Genomic DNA, 27,834 nt, shown 5'->3' with positions numbered 1-27,834 from the left:
AATAATATAGAAACACATTTATTTAAATCATGTACTATTTGACTAGAAATGTTTAACACAGTTGATTTAACTCAGTACTCTCAGTACTTAGTACATGTGTGAAGAGAAAGAGCTCTTCATTTTTTCTGTTTAAACAGTTTTTTTTCTGTTCAAGCTGGTTTTGATAAATAATGGCACAACAAATCACATCATGTTTATAATTTATTTATAAGAATAAAAATAAAATTATGCCTGGGTGCGTGTGTATAGATGTGTTCTCTATCGCCAGCTCTGTTACCCCATAGATCATTATTCCGTGTGCAGTTAATAATCGAATAGGCAACACTGACAAAATGTCAATATGTGGCATTGAGATGAAAAAAAATTTAAAAAAGAAAAAGAGAAAGAGCCAAGTCTGTAGTGGAATGTAACAAAGGATAATCATTGCGAATAGCGTGCTTCCTGTCAGGAGTAAAGGGAATTTCACTGTGATCATATGGCACTAAAAGAGCTTGTCGTCGTTGGCACCCACCCGCATTTATTTGCTTTAGAATTACCTGCCAGATCCATTTAGTAATAGTTTGTGTCATATGAAAGCAAACCATGCTGTTTCCCGGGCTAGGGACTAGGGATCACATGACCCGCTGGGCCTGACCTTACAACCTCTCTAAGAGTACCCCCACCTCTCTTCTCACATACACCCCACACACTCTGTTCCCTCTCCCTCAAGTAGTGTCAGAGGCCCTTTTGACACCCAAATTGTCTGTGTCAAAACAACGAGTGTTCTATATATAAGTTCACCATTTTGCCATCGCAAACTGTCATGGGATTGCGAAACGGTTTGGAGTGGGGGGTTATCTTGGCAGGTTTGGGCAAGGGGGGTGGGGGGTTGAGTTTTTAGCACATAGATCTTTTAAATCTGTTTTAATCTAACTGCTGTGGACTGGTTGGCTTTGAGGTATACTTTACAGATAATTAACAAGAACTGGGTCAGTGTAGGGCAGAAAAAGCTTGCTCTCTCTCTCTCTCTCTCTCTCTCTCCCTCCCCATAAAGGCTGTCAAATGCTGATGCCAATTTGCAAGTGAGCAATTCGTTTGCTGCATGGAAATGAAATCCAAAATAAACACATGCCGTATGTATTATTCATGCCTTTACTCTTTGCAAGTCGTTATTTCTTTTGAACGAAACCTTAATTGTGAAGCGCTGTTGTTTCTGACTGAACAGAACAAATTCAACAAATGGGCCTGAGATCCGCTCCAGTGTGAATTATCGGTAAACAGCAAATCAATCCGATGTCTGGGGGTTGAGGTTTATTTATTAGCACTGGGGAATCCTGTGCATATTTCATCTGCAGGAGTAGCATGTATGCAAGAGGTAAAGTGAGAGGGGAAGAAAAAAAGAAAGTGGGCAGAGTTTCACCGATGGTGTTGAGCCCTCTTGGCCCCTTGACCTTCCTGCACAGTGAGGCCGTCATGAAGGCTCGTCGCCCGCGATGGACGCTCCCCTCCTGTGTCATTCCCCCCCCTGGGCCCGCTGCGCTGCCTCGTCCCTAACGAGTGTTTACTGAGACACGCTGATTCTTATTAATCTGGTTCTTGTCGGCTGCTTGGCACTGGGAGGGGAGCGGAGGGCCATGGTTTGTGTTAAGAGTTCGGCACCCTAGGTGGGAAAAACACAGAAAGCCCTGACAGATCCGTAGGCTACTCTCAAGCCCGGCTCTCTTTACACTGTGCAGATGTGGCCCTCCACTTTGTTATTCTTAGTAATTATCCTCATTAAGTGAAAGCATGTGCCAATCACAGGTCTTTGAATTGGACCCGGTTTGGGTCTAAAATCACCCCCCCGGACAATGTCTCAGAGCGTGTCAAAGCCCGTCTAAACTGAACTCATTAGGAGATGAAGAAAGCCAAGGCGTGAGGCGTGAGATGGTGCAATGAGCGGCGGTGGCGACATTAACTGCAGCTCATTTGGCCCTTGAGTGGGTACAAATTTGATGATTATGAAATTTAAGACTCTTCACCAACCCAACCCAACCCCCACCCACACAGTTTAGCCATATGAAAGTATCTGTGGCCCATTTAAGTCAATGCACATCTTATGCAATATTTTCTCTTTGACTAAATGAGGCTAGTATGGCAGGAATGACAGCAAAGAAAAACAAAGTGAAAGCGCTCCCAAAAGCAAAAGCATGATAAGTGTCTCCAGCTGAAATGATCCAAGAGTGAAGAGACTATTTTACTGCGCTGAAGAGACCAGGAAAGAGGAGGAGGACAGGGGGAGAGAGAGAGAAACAAAGAGACTGGAAAACTAAGATGTATGAAGTCTTCATGGCGATGAGCTACCATTCGTTTTCACTTTGAACTCCTGTGATCCGTAGTCAGCTGTGATTGCATGTGACGCTCGCACAGAGCAACGCCTGATAAGGATTGATGCTCTTGGTGAGAAGTGCCTTAACCGCATGTGGCACTCCTCGGGCACATGCCATTAACCCCCAGCCCACTCAGCTCTGGAGAGAAGACTGGGAAAAACAAATGACCCCCATGTGTGTTTCTTTGGACATTTAGGATATGAGTTTAGTACTCAGATTCACTTGTCAGTGATCTATTATTTTGTCAGCTTTTTAAAGTTAAATTGTAGAAGTTTCTCTCTATCTAATCAGTTTTTCTACTGCTGTTTTGTATTCCGTAGTGCTATTCGGCATTGACCTAAGAAGGATAGGATAGGTTCCCCTTTTGAGTTTTTCCTTACATTGTCGCCATTGGCTTCCTCAGAAGTAGGCCCAGACCCAGATCTCTGTGAATCTGCTTTGTGGCAATGTGTGAAAAGCATCATATAAATTTGATTTGAACTGAATTGAAGTTGTTTGATTTTTTTATTACCTTTAATGCAGTTATGAAGATAAGAAGATATGAAGACAAAAACTTCTGTTTTAGAAATGGTAGCTGAATAGGAGAATGAAGGAAAGGACATTCTTAACTTTAATGCAGTCATATTTTGGTAATATAATTAAATACATTTTCTGTTTTGTCCAAAATGTGGACAAAAGTTCTGTTTGTAATAAAATGCTTTTGCAGGCTGCTGGGCTTTTTAAGTGGTGTGCTAAAATGGAACATGAACAGATGATGCTAAATTTATCAAACAGGAGTTGTGAATTATGTTCAGTAAAATATAATTTATGGGAGAGATTAGTCTTTCAAACAAACAGTTGTATCGCCTTTGATGATAAATATACCATGAGTGTTTATTATGATCGACTGCTCTGATTTACAATGTCCATTCAAAGAAATTCCAACTCCGTTCTCATTTCTTGCGAATGTTTTCAAACTCAATATTAAACACTCTCCGCATATCTGCTGTTTTTTTGTTTTTTAAACCATCAAGATGGCTTGTGGCGGTTTTAAACAACAGTGCGTCTGCACTTTGTCTGATGAAGTTGACATGCTAACTGAGAACGAGCCCGAGTTTGGTGAGAGCTCGAGGCCCAGCTGTGCTGTCTTTACTGGCTACGGCTTCACATTTTTCCCGCTGTCAGTGGAAACTATGTAATTAGAATATGCCTGACACTGGCAGTACAGTCTCATGCGTTTTGACAAGGGGCAGTCAGAAATGTCTGTTGGATACCTAAGTATTTTTAATTAAACAGTTTTTTGGCACACAGACGTCTCTTTCCTCCGCAAGTTCAAAGAGCGTGGTTTGACCCATGTGCTAAACGTTTGTATCAATTTTCTGCAGGGATGTTTGACTTGGCCCTGCGAGTATGCAATGTGAAATTGTCTTGTTTAAAAGCTGGTTTGTTTACCATTCATTCTCTCTCTCTCTCCCTTTCCTTTCTCTCTTTCTCCCTCTCTCACTTACTCACTCACCCCCACATATGTGCACCATGAGTTTTTGGGATGCAGTTTCCCCTGCGGATTCACTGTATCCTGGCTTTTATGAAAACAAAAGCTTACAAGTAAAGTTCACAAGTCATCATTTCACAGAAGACTGATGTGTGTCAGTCTGACATTGGTCAGGTTTTTTAACCGCATTCTCAGACATGTCTGTAATGACAAACATATTGAAAGCTGTTTTTTGAGCACTATAGCATCTAGTATTTCAGTGTATTACATTTCAAAGGCGGTTCTATTTAACATCAACGTTGTTAGCGTCCCTCTACAGATTGTTCTTGGAATTTTTGATAAAAGTAACTCCCAACAACTGTTTGCTGTACAGTCTGACCCTGAATCTCTGGTTTGGAGCACCTTGTTCCCTTATTAAGTAAAAACCAACAAGGTTTGGGCACCCCTGGTCAAAGGCCATGTTTTGTTGTGAGAAAAAACTTCTTTATTTGCTCATTTTAAAATATTGGGGAAATATATTAAATGTTATTCATTGTTCCCCATTTTTAGAGCCATTGTTTTCTGTAGAGGATATGCTCAGTAATTTACACTTTGGAAATCAGCAGAACATGTCATGTAACCAGGGATGTCCAATTGTTTGCATAAACAGCTATAAGTCTTGGCTATTATCTTTGAACTCTTCCATGCAGGCCACTAAGGCCAGTGAAATACTTGTATTGATATTGACTGGCGGTTTTTATTAGGGATGCACAGTGATGTTGGGATTATATTAGTATTGACAGATAATCGATACATGAATGCCATGATTATGAAATATTAAGCCTACAGGTCTTGCAAGAACATTCTGTTATATTCTTTTCATGAATCATATCTTTGAGAGCTTAATTAGATTTCAATAACATAGCATCAATGAACACTAAACTCATGGTCCAACAGTGTGGTAACATACTGTTCTAATTAAGGCTGTTCACTCTTCTTTCTGAACATCATATATATGATTTATGTAAGTATATTTGATGGTGAGAAAATGTAGTTTACTATTATTAACTGTAAGTGACAGCTTACATCGTTATTTTTTAATTAACTGTAACTGTAATATTAAAATGAGCTTACGGTATTTCAATCAGCTTATAACCTTATAATCCCACAGTTTTGAAAATGTGCTGCTGAGCATGGAATGAAAGCTCGACAGATTTTTCTCATTCCATGTGCAAAATCCCCTGCAATTTACAGTTATTTAACTGTAGGTGTTACCTCCCACATTCTCCTGGACAGATGACTTTCACAGCATACATAGCAAATTGCTCCATGATATCCTTTTCCCATCTCTGTATTGTTGATGGCACTTAAAGGTGGATTTGGCCTTAGGGGTAAGCTAGTTATTAAGTGTGCACTGAAGCTGTATTGTACTCTATTGTGCTGTTGTGAAAAAGTCTTTATGTGAATCTAGGCGATATCTGTGTTTCTTAATGCTTCCTCGGCTTACAAAGAGAAGTCTTAGTAGCCTCTCTTGCTAAAAGGCATATAAATGTGGATATTATTACGGCCATGATTGTTGTTTTTGTCAGTGTGTGTCAGATTTGAGAGGAGGGCGAGGTATTTCTGCTGTATACACGGTTGCACCCAGTGGTGGAGGGAACATCTGTTTTGCGCTTGTTGTTCCTCTTGGCTGCTTTTCAATTGGATTTCCTCAAGCAGGTCCAAGAGCTGTCACCTCTGCCAGGCTCTGTTAGCTATCACTGCTGGCCCCTATATTAAGTAGGTGTTTCAGGGCTAAGTTAATAACTCTCCCCTCCTCCCCTGACTGCCTCTCTGGTGGTGCTCCTCAGCCCCGTACCCTCCTCTTCTCCTGTCCTCAGGACTGGGTGGCCCATGGTTATCCCTCCATCCTTCTCACTTCTCACGCTGGTATTTTTTTTTCCACCTCACCGCCACAGGCTTGCCGTGGTGTAGGGTGGACCTTGCGAACACTGGCCACACTCTGCTCTCTGTTTTGCCCGCCCCTATTTCTCTCTCTGTCTTTCTCGTTCTGCCTCTCTCCTTCCACCCTCCTCTTCTTTTTCTTCTGCTTTTTCTTCTTCATCATTACTATCCTTCTGGCTGCTGATTATTAGTTTTATTCAAATGTAATTATTCATTGTAATTACATATTTTATGACAAGTGAGCTACAACAAAGAGTTACACATACATTCAGTTTACTTTCTCTATTGACAGCTTTGTGTTTGCATGTTCTATTTTTTCTGCTTGGTTATTTATAAATAAGGTAATTTTGTAAAATCTGTCTTAGATTCCATTCCAGATGTAGGGTTATAATTTTCCCAGATCTGTAATGCTGGAATATTTGTAAAAGTATATTGATCCTCACTTGAATTGTGAATACATAGACAAGGCAAGACACATTTATTTGTACAACATGTTTCGTACACGTCACTTTGAGGTCATTCAAAGTGATTTACATTGAAGGAGATGAAATAGATGTGAAAAGAAAAAGATTAAATAGATGAACAACACAGAAAAAAGACATATAGATAAATACATTACTATACAGATTTATAACAAATCAAATGAAACATAAATTATAGTGAAGCATAGTACAATATATCTGAGCAATGTTAAAATCGTATCAATTTCATAACCTTATATAAATATTGAAATCTATTATTTTATATGTATATTGTTGCTGTCCTGCAAAAACCTTGCATCTCCAAGACGGCAATTTCACAGGACAAGGTGAAAACCTTCTTAACTTTTAGTGGAAGTCAATGTGAAAAAAATCTAAGTCATTTTGGAGTGTTTCTATTGGTCTATTCATCATTAAATTAAGACATAATGTAAAGAAAAACTGTCAGATTCACATTATATCAAAAAGTGACAAATGGCAGACATGCAGATACTTGGTTTTTGCATGAAAGCGACAATGTATATTCAACCCCCTGATTGACTTAGTGCTAAGGAAACATACATATTACAGCTGTGTCTAGTTTAAAAACTCTGGCAAAAGAAGCTATCATTTGTGCCTGGGTGAGTCAATGAATTTGATACAATTTGTGGCTCTGCAGTGCATCAACCCAGAGCTGACATATGCACCATTCTTTGAAGAGCTCAGAGCTTTTGATTATGGTGTACACAAGTTCATTAAACTGGTTTGGTGCTGAAGGTGTCAGAAACATTAACAGGTCTTTTCCAAGTATGAATTTTCTTTTCTGTAATTTCTTTGTCTTCTTTCCTCCTTTTTGTGTATGTGTGTGTGTGTGGGGGGCGTTTTGTATCTGATTTCCGTAATTACAGCCACATGTACGGGAGTTTCTTGGTCACAGATGGAAAATTTTCTGCTCTCTTGACCTTGGAGAGATTGATATATCAAACTTCAGTTTTATAGAAAGAGACATTTCTCCATGTTTTGTGTGCATAATCTCACAAAGATTAAAATGAGAATGAATGCCCAAAACATCTGATATTCCATTAGCTGCAGTCCCTTTACGTTTGTAGGAGCGGCACATTAGGCATGTATGTTCAGCACATTAGTCATGCATGTTTGTTGACCTTGGAAATAAATTTGTGGATTTTTTTCAGCAACAATGAGGATACTGAATTAGCTATGCCATTAGCATTTTATTTATTTATTCTGTGTGCAATTATTTATCTGTTCAACAACAAGGAGTCACATTTGGCAACAGTCAAGTCTGGTAAGCTCATGGATCTTATGAATAATATGAAAAATACAGAATATACCTCCTCTGTATAAATTAAAGTTCTGGGAAAAATGTTAGACAATAACTGAACAGTCGGTTCTCGTGGTCTGCATGTTGGATGCAAGAGAAATGTTTGGGCATAAAGACATAAGTTTGACAAGGGCCAAATTGTTACGTCTAGGGTCAGAGCATCTCCAAAATGACAAGGCTTTTGTGGTGTTCCTGGTCAGCTGTGGTGATTAGAGCAAATCAAAATTCAGTGACAAGGTGTTGGGTGCCCAGAGCTTATTGATGTGTGAGGGCAACGAAGGCTTCTGGTCAGAACTGACAGAAGGACTACTGTACAGGAAGTCTCAGAATGTTTTTAATGATGGCTATGGGAGAAATTTCTCACAACACACAATGTAGCACCCCATGCTGCATAGCTGCAAACCAGTAGAAGTGTCCAAGCTAACCACAGTCCACTGTCAAAAGTGCCTTTAATGGACACATAAGCGTCTGGATGTTGGAGCAACAGAAGAGAGTTGTCTGGTCACTTAGATGGCTGGATATGCATGCTCTGTTTTCTCCTCTGGGATGCACTGGATCTGCAGCATATCCACCTTGCAGTTGACAGAAGTTAAAATATCTTTCTGGTGTCTGTTGTTGACATTTAGTTTTTCAGGTTTTACATTTCAAAAAACGATTATATTTGGGATTAACATCGCTAACAACCCACCAGAAAATGTTCTTGGAATTTAGAGAAAATGGAGCATGTATGGAGCGCCTTCAACATAATATGTGGCAGGTAAAAAAGAAATGTCATGTGATATGTTTTGTTTTATTACTTTTTTTGTTTCTGTTAAATAAAAAATAGAAACTGTGCTCTAAAATCGAGAAATATAGCGTATTTAATCCTATTTTATTTCTTGTAGAAGAAACTGCTTTTTATCAACTGTATATTGTCACTGTTGGAACTAAAATTGTACAGAATAAAAAAACATGCTTAACTTGTAATTGAAGACAGGATGACAGGAGTTATGCAAAAATGTAAACACCCCTAACCTTGATCTTAGCTTAGCAGTTTTACAAAATGAAAGAAGAGTTTTTGTATGAATTAAAGTACAAAAAACATATTGTAGGTTACATGTTTTTTCTCTAGTTCTCCTAAAACACCACTACAACATTTTCCAACCATCTGTTACCATGACTGAGGGTTAGAGGGATTTGTTTAGAGTCCTGTGTTTAAATTTGCCCTGAGTGTAACCCCTGCCTAGCCTTCAACTCTTGAGTGAAGTCACTAGCAAACCACACACACCTGATACTCCTTGTGTCATCATCAAAGCTCGGTGTCGCTATTTGGTAAATTGAAAAATTGGTTCCAAACCTAAAAAACAGAAGGGTGCCCCCACTCGAGTGGTCCTCATTTTGTGTGAAGGTGTTTTTAATGAGCGATACAGTGGGTACTGTTTCCTTTGGTTGCATGTTATCAATTTATCAATGCAAGTGTTAAAAAAAAAACAATCAGTCAATTTACAATAACAAAACACTCAAAGGCCCAACATCATTACCACCGATTTAGTATTAATATGAAATAATATCATAGCATTTTCGAGTCTCCCATGCCTTCTGTAAGCTCTCTCCATCCCTCCATCCGGTCAGCTCCATTTGCTCCTGAAGTGATGTCACAGGGTATCATATCCACTCAAGAGATAGAAAGCTGCCCCAGTCTCTCCACCAGCCCCCCTCTGCTGAGACACTGTGTCTCTTTAATCATAGTTTTCATTTCAGTACATTGAAATTTCTGTTACCAAGGACAACGTCATAAATAAAAAGGGGTTTGTGGGGATTTTTACCTGCTTGCTCTCTAACTTTTTGTGCATTAGAGGAGAGTACAAAAGGGAAAAAAGATGAGGTGGTCATCTGTGAAAATTTATTATCATTTATTACATGGGGGCAGGAGAGGGGAAGTAAGTAAAAGCTTGAAGGCACACATCTATAAAGAGGGACGAGAAACCCTTAAATGAAAAGCAAAGTGAATTTCTGTATCTTGTCTTGCAGTAATGAGGAGCAAGAGCCTTTATTCATCCTAGTGTATGGTGCCTTCACTCTCTGTTCAGTTGAACAGGACATGCTTGCTCCTGATGTATGGGCAAAATTTGAGAAGTATTTGTCTGGGCTTCAGACAGTGTACAGGGTGGATTTTAGACTGAATGATTAAATGACATACAGAGTAGGTTTTAAAAATGTACATTTATTGTAAAAAAATGCTTTTCAATTCAAATATATACAAATGGCAATGGTTTTATGGATATTTTTTATTCATAATACAATAATTTAATTGTACCTGTTAAGACTTCTATCATCACATAGACCCTTCAAGACACTGTGAGAAAGCGTGCTTCTTTGATTTTTAGGAATATTTTCATGAGGTTTTCCTTCCTTTTGGTCATATGTGGGCCCCTGATTATCTAAATGAACTGAAGTTCCTGCCTTCTTCTGCACTACATTGCAGTCTCAAGGGTGCTCGTTTCCAGAGCACAATGTTTACTGAAATTGACTTTTTTTCTTTAACCATACAATTGTTTCCTAATTAATTTTGCCCGTAATTAATTTATGCGTTCTGTTTGATGTATAGTAATACTTTGAAAGCAGCACTGCTAGTCTATTGCATACTTTTCTACCATTTCACTGCAGTGAGTTCAAAAGAAACAATGTGTTTGACAAAAAAAAGCACAATGCATTTAAATGTGCTCCATTTTTATGTTTGTTTTTAACTGAACATTAATGAATTAACATTTTTAAACAATCCATCATCATTGTTTTGATGCCACTTATTTTTAACTCAATTATATTCTAATTGCTCATTTTTTGTAATATGCAGGGGATACTTTCCCCACTTTGTTCAACACACAACAAAAGATTAATCACAAATAAGAGCCATGATCAAAAACATGGTAATTAATTTGCAGCACTAAGTAGGAAATTGTAATCCTAATAAAAAACAATGGGTTATGCATTGTAAATTAACACCCACTGTCTCTGGGTATTCATTCAGTGTGTGGTTTTGTGTACAGATAGCAAAGCAGCAGGCAACGTATGCTTGAACATGGCAGAAAGTCTAACTTACTGGAGCTGTCAGTGTTACTATGCCATTAGGGAAATTAAAAAGTTTTGTTAAGTGAACGAAATAAATATAAATTAGCTTAATTGCATATCATGTTTTTTGCATGGCTAAATGTCTAGGGTAACATCCTCAGGCCAGAAAGTTTGACAGTGGTCATTTTATTTTTTAGGAAACTGTCTCAGTGCCAAGTTGAGTGTCAATATACACTATATGGACAAAAGTACTGAAACGCCTGTTCATTCACTCATGTTTGTCCTGCTTTTGTTGGAGTAGCTGTCTCTACTGTCCAGGGAAGGCTTTCTATTAGATTTTGGAGCATTGCTGAGAGGCTTTAATTGCTTTCAGCAACATAAGGGATAGTGAGGTCAGGATGTTGGTTGATCACCACTGCTTTTCATCCCCAACTCATCCCCCACAGTTAGACTGCTCCTCAGATCTGTGCTGGGAGGGGGGGGGGGGGGGGCTTTATACCCCTATTCTATTGGCAGTACTTCTCTACAGGAACTAGACAACCTGTGTGTGTGTATTTAAACATCTGTTTCAGCAATTGGTGCAACTTAAAGCTGAATGTTTTTATTAGAAGTGATGTCCACAAACATTTGGACATGTAGTGTAAAATTTCAGGTGGATAATTAATGCATTAAATGTGCTGAGAAGCTCAACTGTGCTATGTGGCTAATAATTTCACATTATACCGGTAAAAGACAAGACCTTTGTCTTCAAAGTGTTGACATTACATGACACCTAACAGTTCAGCATTCAACTCGATTCAGCTTTCAGAAACAGAATGGGATTCATGCTTGGACCTCAGTAAGTAAGTGTACTTAAACCCAAAATAAACGCACCTCTTCATATACCTCAAAAGTACACATTAACACAGCAGGAGTGAGGTTGCACTCTAAGATTCTAGCTAACATTTGGAACGGACCACCATCAAATTGTCAATGGTGATACATCGAGATCTAGCAGTGGCAAATTGGATGTTCCAAACTCCTGCTTGATTGATGGCTGGAGGCTGCCATTCTGTCAGAGGTGCCATAAGTGTGCGATATTAGTAAAAATGTTGCACCTTCTACTTCTTTCAAATCTGTAGGTATGAAGAACAATTAATTGTTGGGTTGGATCAGATTTCTTTTAAAACGCCTCTTGTCATATGAAGCCATTTCTAAGGCTTTTGCGTCTTGTTATGTTGGTGGAAAATGTCTCCTGCCTCGCCGAAAAGTGTTCTTTGTCAGTCTGTCCTTTCTCCAACCCTCTCTAGCTCAGGATTGTATTGAGCTGGAAGGTGAATGCGTTTCTTGAACATTCAGTAAGCACAGTGCCAGACATAATGAAAACTGCCACTTTTTTGCCACCATATGCGCCCTCATTGTGTGCCCAAGGGCAGCTCATTCATGTTCCTCTCAGCGTCGGCCACAGCGTTTTTTGTGGGTTTGACATAATTTCGCTTTTGTTACGTTCATTATTTTTATCTTCCCCTCTTCTGCCGTTTGTTGTTGATTAGCTACTCCATAACTGGCACTTTTTCTTCTCGCATGTTTGTGCTTCTTGCTTGTCTCTGGGTGAGTGGGTATTGAACGTGGGCACTTAAAGCAGAAATATGTATGCTCCACAAAGCTCGAGAAAACCTTGGGTTGAGCTTCTCAATTGGGTAGCATATGAGCAACAGTGGGTCTTGGATGCCTCTTAGTGCTTGTCCAGTTTAGAGAACTTGCATCATTTCAAGCAGATACAGAAAGTCTATACATTTTGTTTGTGCTCAGCTGTACTTGTACTGGAAATGTGGCCCTTTTCTGTCATCTCTATCCTATTGCGTCCTCAATGAAATGAAGAGGAAAAAAGAAAATAGCCCTAACAACTTCTTTTTCTTTTTTTTCTTTTCCGTTTTCTCCTTTTGCAGGGTCTCTTCATCTTCCTGATATATGGCGTGTACAACACGGAGGTAAGTCTGCAGTGTGTCTCAAGGCTGACTGAGTGAGTGAGAGAAATGACAAGTTTCTGATGGCTCCCCACCAATGGGATGTGGGGTGAGTGGTGGGGGGAGGATCGAAGTCAACGTTGTCTTTTTTTTCCCTCTCTCTTTTTTTTTCACATGAGCGTCCCACTGCCCTTCATGCTTGGGCTAACTTATATGCATCCAAGCCCGCCATTAACCACTGACACGCAGAGTAAAGAGCTAGTCATTCCTCACCCACATTGGCTAATATTTCACTGCCTCTTTAAGTTTTTAAACTCATGGTCCTCCATTTAACATTCTGACATTAGGGCCCTGCCAGCTTAGGGCGTCTTTGCTGGAAGTCCGGGATGAAACAGAATATATGCAGGACAGCAGGCAGATAGTTTGGGGCATGTCACAGAAAACAGTTATTAACATTTAGATGCTCTTTTAGAGGGGAAACTAATGGTACGGGGTAGAATATAGGTTTAATGGATGAGGCCTATTTTGAATAAACACTTTTTGGTAAATTGTCCTCTTTAAATTCTAATGAAAAACATGAATAAAGTAAATATGGATAAGTATAGCATGTGTTCCTAACATTGGTTATAGATCATCTTTGATACATGTATTTGTATGTACATATGCTATATGTAGCACACTTCTGTTCTGGGGAGGAGTGTGGAGAAAAGCTTGAATGTCTGCACCTTTATCCCTTGATTGTCAGTGGGTCGTTTTTTAATATTACGTTATTTTAGACAGCATTGTACTGAAATGATGTCCATGAAAGTTTTTGAATTTATGAGTTTAGCTGTCACTTTCTTTGATTTCATTCCATACCTTAATTGCTTGGCATTCCAGTAATTGCTCAGCATATGTTGCTGTCTGCAATTCCATCAGTTAAGGTTTCAGTTAAACACAAAAGTCAAAAGTCACAACATTATGCACGATTAACAGCTTTCTGCAGCCCCTCTAGTGGCTTTTCTGCTTGCACAATGGAAACCTACAAATTGCATAACTGGTACTATGTACTGGTTCAAGGCTTATTTACGCTGCTCATAGTAAAATTGATCAGCATGTAGAATCAGTGCTTTCTGTATGTTATCACTGTAAAGATGATACACTGTGTTTTTCTCCAGTTGAGTGTACCAGCTCATTCAGTGCACACTGTGGATTGCTAAACATTTATTATTTATTTTCAGAGTAAAGATAAAACTATTATTACTTATATGTACAAGCTATATTCCTATTAACATCCTTCTTGTTCAGAAAGATAGTTTGCAACACTAACAAAATAAAGAATTATGAATTTTCCATTTTGTTAGACCACATTTATCAAGCAAATGCAGCAACATCAGTAAGGCAATGTCATATTAATAGAATAAAGTACATTAAACAGTGAAAATGGGGGCCACTCATGGACCAGAGGAAAGAATCTTAAAGTAAGCCATTTCTGTTTCTGTTTAGTATGAACCAGTTTGACAGAATAATAAGAATAATAATGTGTATGAAAATACTCCTGTAAAAAGTCCGCTGCAGCCTTATAACCCAGGCCTAATTTTGGCTGGCATGCTAAACTGTTGTCTGTGCTGTACCATGCTTATTTGCCTCCATTTGCCTCCACAAGTAACATAATTTATTTGACCTTCTAATGTGGACTGGAGGCTTTGATGTCAGTTAAAATGCTTTTATGGTGGCCAAAACAGATCTATAGCAGGTTTAACTCAATCAGCCCATGTGCCCACTGTGTTCATTAACCTTTAAGCATATTTTATTGGTTACTAGCTGGAATAGTGGAATAAAGATTAAATTGCACCTTATTATAGTTGAAGTAATTCAATATCCAAGGCTTAAGTCATATTCAGTTAAGCCACCACTGTAAATTATCACCATATTTCAATATTTTTGTGTATTGCGACATTATTGAGAGAGAAAGGTTAGAAAGGTTGATGTAATGTGTGCTTTGATATAAGATTCATTTTACGGTTATTATGCGGTAATTAAACAGGTTATACTGCAGTTAGTAGTCAAATCTTCTAAATCCAAGATTTTTGGCACCTCCCCGTTATGAACCCTGTTACATTCATTATAAGTATATATTCTTATATATTTTGCATTCAAGCTGACTTTTACACAGTTTGTATTGTTTTTCCACCCACTAAAATACATTAAACATTCATTTCCATTGACCATTTCCTTGCTGAGTATTAGTCAAAGCAGTCTGGGAGGTTATAAAAACTGTTCTTATTTAGATGAGCTCTCATGCAAAAAGTGTTTATATATCTTGGAGTGTGTGGGCAAGGTCAGAGACACCTGGGTACAGACCTCCACCCTTCAGCACCTTCAGCCTGGCACAGTCTGAGTGCCTCAGCCTTTTGTCTTCCTTCGCTCGTACCTTTTCACCCACCATAAAAGAGGTGTGAGGAGGTGGCCCTGAGTCAGAGCCCTGCATTGACATCACACAGTCTCGCCGCTGACCCTCTCCGCATTGTAAAATAAATCATCGCTGCATTCTTGCTTAAGTGGCTTTTTTAGTGCTTGGGAATCTATTTTCCAACTCCCCGCTCTCCTTGACCCTGGGGTCTTCACAATTTGTGAGCAACCCATGTTTGCTTTATGCGTTTTTCAAAAGGAGTTTTGTAAATATAAAATGTAATAATCTTTCCGTTTTCTCTTCTCTTGCTCGCTCTTTTTTTTCCACTCTACCCCCCCCCCCCCCCACACACACACACACACCCTTTGTGTGGTTTCTGAAGGTGTGACAAGAAACACTGGCAGATTAAGTTTCACCCCTCCTTATACAGCAAAGGAAATTCTCGGTTAATAGAAAAATTACAAAAAGCTGAAGAGAATAGTTGAAGTTTTAGTATATGAAAAAAATTCAAGGAATTAGAGAGCGGAAGAAAGAGGCCAAAGGGAAAAGTTCTGTTCTGTCTGCTCTCATTCAAGAAAACCTCTCCACATCTTCAAGAACCATGAAATCTGTTTCAGACATCTGTACACTTGAGTTTCCTCCAGATGAAGAGAAAAAAAACTGGCTAAGATGCTCTGTTAGAAGATTCTTGCTGAATAGAAGAAGAAAGTGAGCTCATCGTATTCATAATTGATGGAGAATAAGTTCAATTTGGCTGACTGTGGCATATATCCTTTAAGAAGTCTACTTGCTAACTTACATTTTATGATGATTTGTTGATTAAACTCATATTTATGAACATTACTCTTTCAGGTCTCTTTACAGCTACATTATCTACTATTTATTCTTACTCTGTATTATTGTACTAATTAATGTATATTTACACATAATTATGCAGAATACTACTGAATTTTTATATTCCATGGGTCAGTGTAATTAACTATTTCCTATGCCATACTGCTACACATTAGATCAACGTCTTATTAACAATAAGAGAGGTCGGTAAGTTCATTTATTCATCAAAAGCAATCTCTCATTTCTTCAGAATGATTAGAGTTTCTATGTGCCGGCATGTTAAAACTGGTTGAAACGTTTACTATAATCATAAGACAAAAGGCCTCATTATTGATTTAAGTGAGATTTCCCTCGTTGGTCATCTTATTATTTCTCTCTTTGATGACCTTGCTTTCCCTCGTCCTCATTCCAAGGATGTCAGCAGGTGTTACCATTTGCATAACTTTCATATGGAAATCACATCTAATACACTTTTACATAGAAAGCCTGAACTGTCTTACTGTAAAAACAAAAAAAAAACCTTGAGAGCAAGGCAGGCAAACAGCTCCTAAGTATAGTAAGTTGAAGCTGCGTCCTCAGCGGCCCAATTGCTGGAAATATGCTTTTTCTACATTGCTTCCCGTGATTTTCTCCTGAAATAAATTGATTTGATTTCCCAGTTCCATTCATTAGGGCTACAGTGCACTTTGGGCATTTCAAATCATGACTCACTGGAGAAAGAGAAATAGAGAGAGAGAGAGAGAAAGGCAGAGAGAGGGAGAGGGAGAGGGAAAGAAAGAGAGATAGAGAGAATCCAAATCTGACATATTACTGTTGACTGGGGGTTGTCAAAGGTGCTTTGTTCTCTTCATTAGCCCTGTCGACACAGGCAGTGGTGTCTATGCAAAACATGCCCCTGTATGTATGTCTGTGTGGCAGCATAATTTATGACAATGCCAGGATCTAATGAAGTCATAAGACATAATGCATATTCACCAGCACGAGGGGCTGGGCCTTGGCTTGCAGCAGGCAGCAGGCTGACTCGGGAAAATGCTGTGTATTTGTTCTGAATGGTGACAGCCTTGTTGAGACAAAATCCTGTAGCAGGAAAAATATGTGTCTTTAGATAGGAAGCGCATGACTTGTTTAAACAAAGGACTTTTATTGGCTAATGGTTATTGTTTTCTATTTGTATACATGTAAGTGCAAGAGAAGATAAATAGAGTCAGAAAAATAGAATTCATATTGTCAGTAAAATGTCAAATCAGTTCATCACATCTATTTAGGCTGTAGGAACCTTGTATGATGAATAGACCAATAGTTTTTGTTTTTTTTTTAGAATTAATTTCAAAATGCACATTTTCATATTTGTTGTAAGCAAATATCTTTATTTTTAAGATTGATACTAATTAATGTGAATAATATCATCTAGCAACAGGTTTCGTAGCTTTGGTATAAAAATACTTTCTGTCCAATTTGAGTAAATGAGTGCACTTAAAATAAATAAATTGGGCTAATTTCTGTGTTATCACACCCAGGGATTCAGAGCAATTATCCAGTAATACTGGTGGAGTATCATCATTGTAAGGCCTCCCAAGCTGTAGTGTCATTGGCACAACTGAAATGACAATGTTGTGTCTGATATTGATACAGCAGAACAGAACAATGTAAACACATTAAAATATTGTGGAAAATATTATTTCTAATGGGTTTATTTATGACATCACAAAAACAGTGAATTGGCAATCTGTTTTTGCAGATCAGTTCACTTATGCCATCATCAGAACAGTTCATTGTTAATATGAAGTCATTATACATGACTAGATAGATAGACAGACAGTCAGACAGACAGATAGACAGATTATACAAATTACAAAAAAAAGACAATTTATTTATATATGAGTTTTATACATAACACAATGTACAGTATACTGTATACAATACATTATGTATTAAATTATCATAGAAAAAAGTTTCACAGACATGCAAAAATCCTGAACGTTAGGCATGACTGCACATGGTAACTGAATTCTATCAGTACTTTAAAAATACATTGTCCATGTAATAATACAGAATACATTTTTGGAATGTAGTCTGTAATCTCTGGCCTGCTGTTGGTGAAATTTTACCGATACTGGACAATATTATCAGCCAGCTGATATATGGGTTGGGCTCAGGTGCCTTTGCATGTGCACTTTCATACATCCTCCCTCTTTCTCACACTGTACAAATGCAATCTGTTCTGCAAGGATGGTCCTTTCCTCCAGTGCTTCATTTCTGCAGCCCTTTGGTGTCATGTGACAGATGATGGGTTAAAGTGCTCTCCTTACTTTAGCGGCTCTGCGTGTCACTTTCAGGACCCATTACCTGTGACAAACTGGAACGTTTCAGTCCACTCTCATTCCCTACCCGTGAACGACTAGAACACAATGCCTGCTGTTTGGCGTCTGTATTCCTCAATTGGACTGAATTTAAAGCTGGGCACTGGTGTTAAGGTTTGAGCTCACAGCCTTGTTTTTCTCTTACAGATACGCAACACAGTCAAAAGAATCAAAGAGAGGAGGAAGGCTCAGAATTTCTCTGTAAGTAAGCAAGCATAAACAATACCATGCTTATCAATAGAAGGTTGCCTTTTCTAACACACTTAGGAAGGAAACGTCATTCGAGTGATTTTTCAAAAGGAAATCAATTTCTGCATAATAAAATCATATGAAGTGGTGTGAAATTTAAAGTGTGGGTTTAGTGATAAAGTGGAAACAAAAACAATATTTGGGAACTACTTTGCCTCACATCACTGTATGTATGCTATTATGCTATAGTTTTACATTTGTATTATGTATTAGACATCAAGCCCTTGTTATATCAAATGACATGAATGTGCTAAGAAAACATGATGTCTGTTGAATAGACCTATAAAATGAATGTACAGGTGTTAATGACATCACCAGAACAAAGAATTAAACACTAGTTGTTGTTTTTTTGCTCCTTATCCATTTTTGACATCAAAAGAACAGTTCATTGCAATGTAAACTGTCTGCTGAACTGCTTTTACAGTTCTTTGTCCACTTATAACATCACATGTACAGTTCATTGCCTATTTATGAAATTACTAGAACATTGAATCGAAAACTGTCATTTGCAGCTCATTTTACAATTATAACATCACAGGACAGTTCATTGATGACATCACAAGAATAATTTATTAACATCATTTATGATGTCACAAAAACATTGCATTAAAAACTGATCTGGTTTTCAGGTCACGGTCATCGCAACCACAATGTGTGGTCTTTTCTGACATCACAAAAACATTGAACTGAAAACTGTTATTTACAGCTCATTGTCCACTTATGACACAACAGTCCAGTTCATTGTTCATTTATGACATGACAAGAACAACTGCTTGTCCATTTATGTTACAAAACATTGCATTGAAAAGATCTGGTTTTGCAGGTCATTGTACAATTATGACTTCACAGGACAGTTCATTGGCACAACCAAATGGTCTTGTGTTGTCATAAACTGTATATATTAGTCAACGTACAGCAGGTTTGCTCAGCTTATTCATGCTGAAGTGCTGTATATAGGGGTTTCAACACTATATGACACAGTAGGCACAGTGCAGCCAATTAGAACAGAGGGCTTTTACATACATCGTTCTTAAAAAGACAGCAACGAAAAGGAGCTTCTTAATTCTAAGGGATAAAGAGAAACTGGAAAATAATTATGTACAAATGAATGATGAATGATAAAATAACGTGGAGAATTCACATGTTCAGCTCAGGGGAAAAGAGGATGTTTATGTTTATGACTGATTTAATAGTGAAGTCATGTTTTCAGTGTTTTATGCTTAGCAATGTTGTTAATTAACAGTGGGTAAAGTGCATAAAACAACAAAAGCTCAGCCAAACAGATTTTAGACTCAAAATGATGTCTTTTGAATTAGGTATTTAACTGTTTTCTTAATGCATTTTCTTTTACCCAAACTTAAATGATTTTTGTTTAGAAAATGTAAAAAATGCTTTAATTTATTTACTTAAATATATAAACTTAAATATATATATATTTATGAATGATAGTTCACCTTTCCACTCTGGCCACCTCAATCCTAGGAATGTCAGGCAGCAGCCCAGGGTTACAAGTTTCTAATCCTGCACAAGCTTGTCCCTTGACATTAAACTGTCAACTCAGTATTTATACGCAAGTCCACTGTTCGTGGAGATCACTTAGCTTCTGCAAAGCGGTTTAAAAGTAGTTAATAGCCCCTGCCCCCCTCACCCTACCACCTCTCTATGCTTCTCTCTCTCTCACACACACACATTCAGTGCTCTCTCCTTCAGCTCCACTCTGCCACTGCAACTTGTCCCCTTATGAATGATCATATTAACTCTCCTCCGGGCTTGTCATGGTTTATGGCCTACGGCAGTATGTAGTATGTCCCTCTCAGCCCTGCTATGCCACCTGGTCATTGAGAGCCGAATGAGACAATTTCTAAAGGTAGATTGATTTTAGACTATCCCCCCCCCCCCCCCCCTCTTTCCTTTGACCCCCCTGACAGGCCCGACACTGTTAAGTCTGAGACTAGTAAAAAACGACCACAGCACCAAACGCAAGCGGCAGGTAGTGGCTGATATATATCGTCACGGACTGTATTAGCGGTGGGACCCTTTTGCACTCTCAGGGCAGTTTTCCAATTTTCTAAGTCCACACGATGGGAGTCGACAGCTGTATGCGGTGGATGGCTTTTTAGCTAATGCTGTTTTGGTTCATAAATCTGGGGGAGATATACTGTATCTACCTGAGTGGTTTGGTGCCGGACATGCAGTAGAGTAGGATGAAAACATATACTGTTCTTTATTGGACTGGAGAGTGTGGACAAAGTGCTCCAGTGCAGCTAGCATAGCTTAGTAGATGAAAAGTCACATCAATTTTTTCCAATAAAGTGACTTTCTGGAGGATCTGAAGGGCCTGTTGTCATTATTGCCGTACTGCATTCATTTAAAAATGTAGGACAATGAAAAAACACCCAAACATCTAGTAAAGTATCCTTCATGTGGTTTAGATCACAGGTGGTAAACTCATTTAAGGGAACGGGCAACATTACAGGGTTGGACCAAAAACCCAACACTTATTTTTAAAAAGGCATGACATTCTTAGTTTGCTAATGGGAAATTACATGCCATTATGACAAATTTGTAGCTGTCATTCAAAATCCTCATATCTCCAAAAATGATGACTTTACAGAAGGAAAAACTGAACTTTTAATGGATGTCGATTCACATTATATCAAAAAGTGAGAAACTGAGAAAATGGTGATACAAGGTTTTTGACATTAGTTAAAGTTTTGTCATAGCAGTAAAAACATTCACTAGTTTCTTAGTAATTTTGAAACAGTCCTCTCACTCGACCCATCACAGTCAGTCAGCGTTTGCCGTTTTAAAATGAGACCACTCATTTTCATTTAATAGTACTTGCTCTCGCCATGAGAACAGTTATATTAAATGTATATATTATTCAATGTATGCATTATAGGATTCAGTACCAGTACTGTCAGCTAAATAACTGAAACCCTGTTTTAAGGCTACGAAACATTTGACCTTCTGGATAAGTGTGATTTTCTCATGCCTAATATCATTTTTATGTTGACCTGACCACTGTCACTAGAGTGTCTGCTGTCTGCTGACCTGAATGACCTCACACTTGAACACACTGTGGCAGATTGCTTGGAGGAATAAAGCTGTCAGTTGTACTGGCCAAATAAAAAACGACCCCCCTTTCAATACTTGCTGGGTCTGGGTCCATGACAGCCCAGAAATATAGATATAAATTGAAAGCAGATTAGTTTTTTGATCCTAATTCAAGTTTTGACAAGCTATAGGATGGAAAAGAGCTCGGATGCATGCTGCATATGTGTGCATTTTCAACAGTATGAAAAAAAAACAGTAAACATCCATGAGTTCTGAGATCTGGGCAGAACATTCATGTCACATGTTTGTTGGTGTTTGTTGTTGGAGATGATAAAAGAGATTTAAAAAAAAATGCATACAACCAGTATCACCTTGGCAAAACAGTATAAGATGTTTTTGGCAAAATGAAGTCAAGAAATGCCAGTAATGACAAGTAATGATTATCTATGGCTTCCCATTTTCACTTGTTTATTGTTAGAGTTGGTACACTATTTCATCTGGATATGACTATCATTTGTCTAAAATGATCACCACCACTGAAGACTCCATGTGAGCTGTTTTTGTTAGCTAGCTTAGCTTCAGAAACCCTCACTAACCATCCCTGTGCAGCATCCTATATACACCTAGTTTGTTCGCTGTGGTAGATATGGACTATAACTTTGGACTGTAACTATGTCATCATGTCATTACATCAGTGTAAAAATGCGTCGGTACACAGTGATGCAGTGATTTGCATTGGTCTAAAGTTGACAAATCATCTGTAGCAAGTACCTAGTGCATGTACCTTCTCAGCTAATGGTTTCTTTACATGCTAAGTTCACTTAGTGCAAGCTTCATTTCCAGTTGGCGCAGAAAGACTGTGTTTGACGCAGTTCTGATGCAGTGTCCCTCTGCTATTTCCTCCAGAACTGTGGCAGCTCCAGACCGTCCAGCTCTGTCCACAGCTCTCGGCCAGGCAGCTCCCCTGTGCCCAGCTCTCTGGGTGGGCTTGGGGTCGATGCCAATCATACAGGAAACCACTCTACAGCCAGCGACAGCACCAGCTTGAGCTACAGCCATGAGAGTAAGTGCCTGGCTTATACTTTTGCTTCTTATGCTGCCAGAGTTTGGAGTACTTTTTCAGTAACTATGCAGTTAGGAACCTCTGCATAGCATTTGCACACTTTTTAATGTGTATGGGTGTCCATGTGTGTGTGTGTGGTTGGGAATATGTATATATAAAGCAGAGATTCTGTAGAAATCTGTGCTGCATTACGAGCCGAGGAAAGCCTAGCAACTGGTAGAGGGGTGGTGAACTTCAGAATGACAGCTATGTTTTAGACTGTAACATTCTCCAGACACAGCAGACTGCAGGGCTCCACTCGCCTTTTCTGACCTCAACATTATTGGGTTGCATCACAGTAATTGGCAAGGGGCTGCATGCCAGTTAGGATCTTTTCAAAAAAACAGAATGACAGAGCTTTTGACAGCAAGAGCACTGACAAAGAATAACATCATTCATTTGTATTAAGTATATTACATTCAGTAGCTTATAAATTTAACATTCATAACTGATTGTGGTTAATCTTCTTCCCACATTTTGAGAATATAGTTTTGTGCATGTTTTTGAAACAGCCCTGTGAGTTAATGAAACATTTATTTACACAGTTTTTTTTTTATCATGGCACCTAAACTTTATTTGTGAAACCTGTAAATTACAATTCATACAGCTTGGAAAAACTCATTATTTTGCCATTATTTGCACCACATATGTGAATTCATGTCTCAGAACCATACCAAAATAATAAAATTAATAATACATAATAAAATACAATTCAATCAAATCTCAGAATTATGTGATGCATTGAATTGTTGTATAAATAATTGTCATAAAATGTATTCATAGTAAGGTGATAGATTCACATCTCTAATATTCAGAGTTGAAATGAATGTTTCCGCAGCTAATCTAATAGCAAATAATTATATCATAAACTCACAGTTCAGCTAGTCATTGTTGACAGCTGGTACACAGAGCATGCAAGGATTGTTGAATGTCTTTTATCTGAGAATTATATCATATTATAGTCTTTTTATTCTTTATATTAGTTCAAATGTTTTTGATATTTTGCCAATTAACTACATCTATTTATTGTCTATCTTGCAATGGCCTTAGGTTACCAGTATTGTATTATTATAGTACAATTAGTACTATATACTACTATTAGTAGTAGTAGTAGTTATAGTAGTAGTTATTATTATCTATTATCTATTATTACTATTATCTCCATAATAGCTTATAAAGGCCAATCTAAGATGAGCAGAACAAGTACACATGCCCACTACATATTGATTGACTGCATTACCCACCCCATTACTCTAGGTGGTTATGTGTTTCTCTTAGTGCTACACTAATGGTAATGCAAATGGATAGATTTTTTGTGCAGACTGTATGCATAGGCCAACAGAGGCTGTCCTGCTCAAAAGCGGTGCTACTGATCATGCTGACGAAGCACCCACACTAGGGCAATAATCCCATGCAGCACGGGCCATGATTGAATATTTGTTTTAAAAGCTGAGCATTTTTTAAGGGCAGTCAGCCAGCAGTGAAGCTAGTGTACTGAATGAGGAGCTAGAAAAGCCTAACAATGCATGTAGCAGATACCACTGAAAACTTCACCTATGTATATTACTGTTTTTTCATACTGATTGTAATGATCCGTGTCTTATCCTTAATGAATGCAGGTAAGCAAGGTCTAAGAATTCATTGTGCAAACATTAGCAAGAAATCTATTCATTAGTGGTTTTGATCACTTTATGCATTTAATTTCTCCAAGCCTGTGCTTTGCATTGGCTGAGTACAACACACCATATGGGATGCTGTATTGATTGCAAAGAAAGAAGAAAGAGGGTAGGGACAGGTGCCCTTTAAGTTGTAAAACTGTCTCATTTTGAGTACAACACTGAAGGAATGAAAAGGGTAATTTTATTTTTTTTGCTTCCATATATTCTTTCTGATACACTAGGTTGTACTAACATGTACTGCAAAGACTGAAGGTTCTGCTCTGTTTTATCCTTAATCTTTTGTCCTTTAAAACAGTCCTCTTATCCCACAAGCGGTCTTTAGCAAACTACATACATTTTACTTGTTACATTTTAAGATGGGCTGCAGTGAGTTGGAGAATTTGTTTCAATTTATTATTACCAGCAGTGGTAATAAAAAAAGAGTGGAGTAATGTAATATTATTTCTTTCTTACTCGCAACTCAATTGCTATGACATTTCTATAAAACTAAAGATCCTAAACTTTCAGTTACCACATTTGTGTCCATAAATAAATAAATAGACAAAAGTAACCATAAAATTAACCAGTACCTAAAATTAGTCATAAATTTAACACCACCTGCCTAATATCAGGTATATCCCCTTCTGCCGCCACAACAGATTTGACCATTCGACTCCAGTTGGTGCATCACATACAGCAGGGATTATCACTTATGGTCCTGGAGGACCAGAGTCCAGCGCAGTTTGGTGATCCAGCATGCTGTATCTGATTCAACTCAGCACTTTACAAACAGGTTTAGCAAGTGGTTTAGCTATGCTAGACCTAGACCCGTTTCATAACAGTTCTCCTAGAGCCCTGACCTCAGCCTCCTCAAGCACCTTTGGGATGAATGCTTTATCCTGACTAATACTCTTCTGGCTGCATGGATGCAAATACCCACAGTAATGCTAGTAAAAATCCTTTTACCCTTACCAGAAGGGTAGAGTCAATTATGGCAAAATAGGAATCCTCTCCAAATGAATGCACATGTGAAGAGATGTTCAACAAGCGCATATGGATGTGATGTTTGGTTGTCCAAATACGTTTGGCCACATATACAAAAATAGCACATACACAAATAATTTGTGAGTACCTGTGAGACACATTGTGTTCAGATTCAAATATCTGTATTTTGTTTGGTTGTCTGCCACACTAATGCTCATAAAACAACAGCGTCAGCTTGTCCAAAGAGCTTGCAATATAAGTCTTTTGAACTGAGCAAAATGTGCCTCTTCCCCCCTATTTGAACAATTTACCTTTATCCTTATTTTTCTCCTCTGTAAGTATAGCCAGATAGGGCCTGGCCTTGGCAGTTGTATGTAAGTAGGCTTTATGGCAGCTTTCTGGCGTTTGGGAAAGTGTGGTTCCAAATCAGGTTGTGCTGTTGGGAGTGCTGGAGTTGAGCACTTGATTGGAGCTTATTCTTGTAAATACTCAAATAAACAGCAAGCACAGCGTGTTGTCACTTGAGCAATTGTTTACATTCCTTCCCCACTTTCTACACTCTAATGCTGGCCATGTTCTTTCTGTCTTACTCAAACACTTGGAGGGAAAATATGGCAGTGTTATTAAAATGTTACAAAAAAGCAGGTAGAGGGAAAATACATGCATTTTAAGAATTAAGTTATATAGAATGAATGTTTGTTTGCTTCTTTACATCTGACATATCCTTTAAGGCATTGATGCATATTTCATATAAATAATGTACATTAATAAACAGCAGAATTCAATTAAAAAGCTTTAATACAAACTAAACACGCCCTGTATATAAAACTATTGGCCTATTAATAACCCCCACCTTTCTAGAGACGAGTGTAGCCTCTGAGCTGCACTCTTTCTTTAAAACTCACAGCCTTTTTGAATCTTTTCAATCTAGCTTCCATGCCATGTACAGCACTGAGACAGCTCTGTCTTCTCCTGATTCTGCTGCCCTTAGCATTCTACTGCTTCTAGAGTTAAGAGCTGCATTTAGCAGAGGTAATCATGGCAGACTTGTAGACCTGTAGACCTATATTCCTATATTTCTCATAGATTTAACTTAGTTTCATAAATCTGCCAACAGTACTGTTAATCAGGGAGTAGCCCAAGGGTCAGGCCTTGGCCCTCTCCTTTTCATCCTCATCTTGTTCAGACCCTTGTCCTATTTTTCTGTATTCAAGGCCTCAAACAATGAATGAGCACAAATGTCATAAACTAAATAAACTGATAAAATTGAAATCATACTATTCATACTAGCAGGTCTATATACATAATTTCAGACCTTTTAAATTTCACACTGAACTTAGGTATTGTCATTGTTCCGTCTTCATCAGTAGTTTATAGCCTTGGTATACTCTTTGATTCTTTTGGAAGCCACATTAAGTCACTGGTTAAATTTTTTTTTTTCCACCTACATAATACTACTCGTTTTCTGCTAATACTCACCATGCAAGATGCTTAACCTTTGGTCCATGCTTTCATATCCCATTGCAACTGTTTCGGACAGTACTTTACATAAAGTTCTCTAACATGATCAGAGGCCAATAAATCCATACGTTTCTATGGATAAATACATTTTACAGCAATGTACGCTACTTACTTACTTATACTTCCTCCTTCCACACAGAAACCATGTACTCCAGTGGCACCCTCAGGCCCACACAGCTTGGTGTTTTCCCTGTCCAATCAGCTAAATTCCAGACCTTACATGAAAAGTCTTTAAAAAACACAAAGCTGGTCAGCTCTTCATGGCTGGGATTGGTAACCACTGCTATACATACAATATTGAGTAGACTTTTGAAAAGAAATCTGTTCATAACTCACCATGTAGCATGTGTGTGCGGTGGTGGCAGTGTCAGTGATAACAGATTGGAAGGAAAGTTGAATTTGTTTCTGCTTAGGACGGTGGCTGCTTTATACATATGACTCCAGCTTTTGTGGTAATGGGATCTATGATGGATGGCAGCCTCCATTCTTTAGAGATATTTATTTATTTATGAGTCTGTCTATTTATTCAGTCAGATTGCCCATAGCTGGTTTGCCACCACTGAAGGGTGGGCCACTGCCACCTGAGATGTCCACCATCAAAGTTGCTGAATCTCCCCACCAACCCCCACCTCTCCACCCCCAAGTAGCCAGTGCTACTGTTCAACATCAGAGTGGGCCAATATTTGCTCTACCAGCCTTAGGCTAACAGAAAGGATGGGTGGCAGATTCATGATATGCCCACTCTGTCTTCTCATCTGTGGGCTTTGGCCTGCCTCTCTCCCAACTCCCATCTGCCTAATTGTTGACAGATGTCAGCTGAAAAGGCCAGTACTATATGCCCTTCACATATACTCATGTGTATGTATATTTAAGATGAAATTGCCCTTACAATTCTGCCTTAGTTGAAATCTGCTCAGGCAGACGCAAAAATCTATTAGGAAGTACACTGAAATATATCTGTATTGTATAACTCGTATTCAGTTATAACCACTCTGTGATGAAACTGATATTCGAATTTTATAATAATGCAATTTTATATAAAGTTTATTATATTAACCTTATTTTAACACAAGATCAATGGAATTCTCCAGTGTTTTCAGGTAAATCTGTCTGCCCCATCTGTAGGATAATTAGACCAATT

At 38.3% G+C, this 27,834-nt stretch overlaps 1 protein-coding gene across 1 annotated transcript in view; it reads left to right on the top strand.

The window, feature by feature from the left end:
* LOC140538524 (adhesion G protein-coupled receptor D2) overlaps window positions 1-27,834 on the top strand; it is a gene marked incomplete at its 5' end in the record, with an annotated part of 69,759 nt that overhangs the window by 19,560 nt on the left and 22,365 nt on the right. Inside the window, 3 exon segments of the mRNA XM_072661117.1 lie at window positions 12,519-12,560; window positions 18,270-18,323; window positions 22,335-22,491. Of these exon segments, the coding sequence (XP_072517218.1) occupies window positions 12,519-12,560; window positions 18,270-18,323; window positions 22,335-22,491 (253 nt within the window).

This window comes from Salminus brasiliensis, chromosome 17, assembly GCF_030463535.1.
Source record: "Salminus brasiliensis chromosome 17, fSalBra1.hap2, whole genome shotgun sequence".
Classification (NCBI taxonomy): domain Eukaryota; kingdom Metazoa; phylum Chordata; class Actinopteri; order Characiformes; family Bryconidae; genus Salminus; species Salminus brasiliensis.
This window is presented reverse-complemented; position numbering and strand designations above follow the sequence as displayed.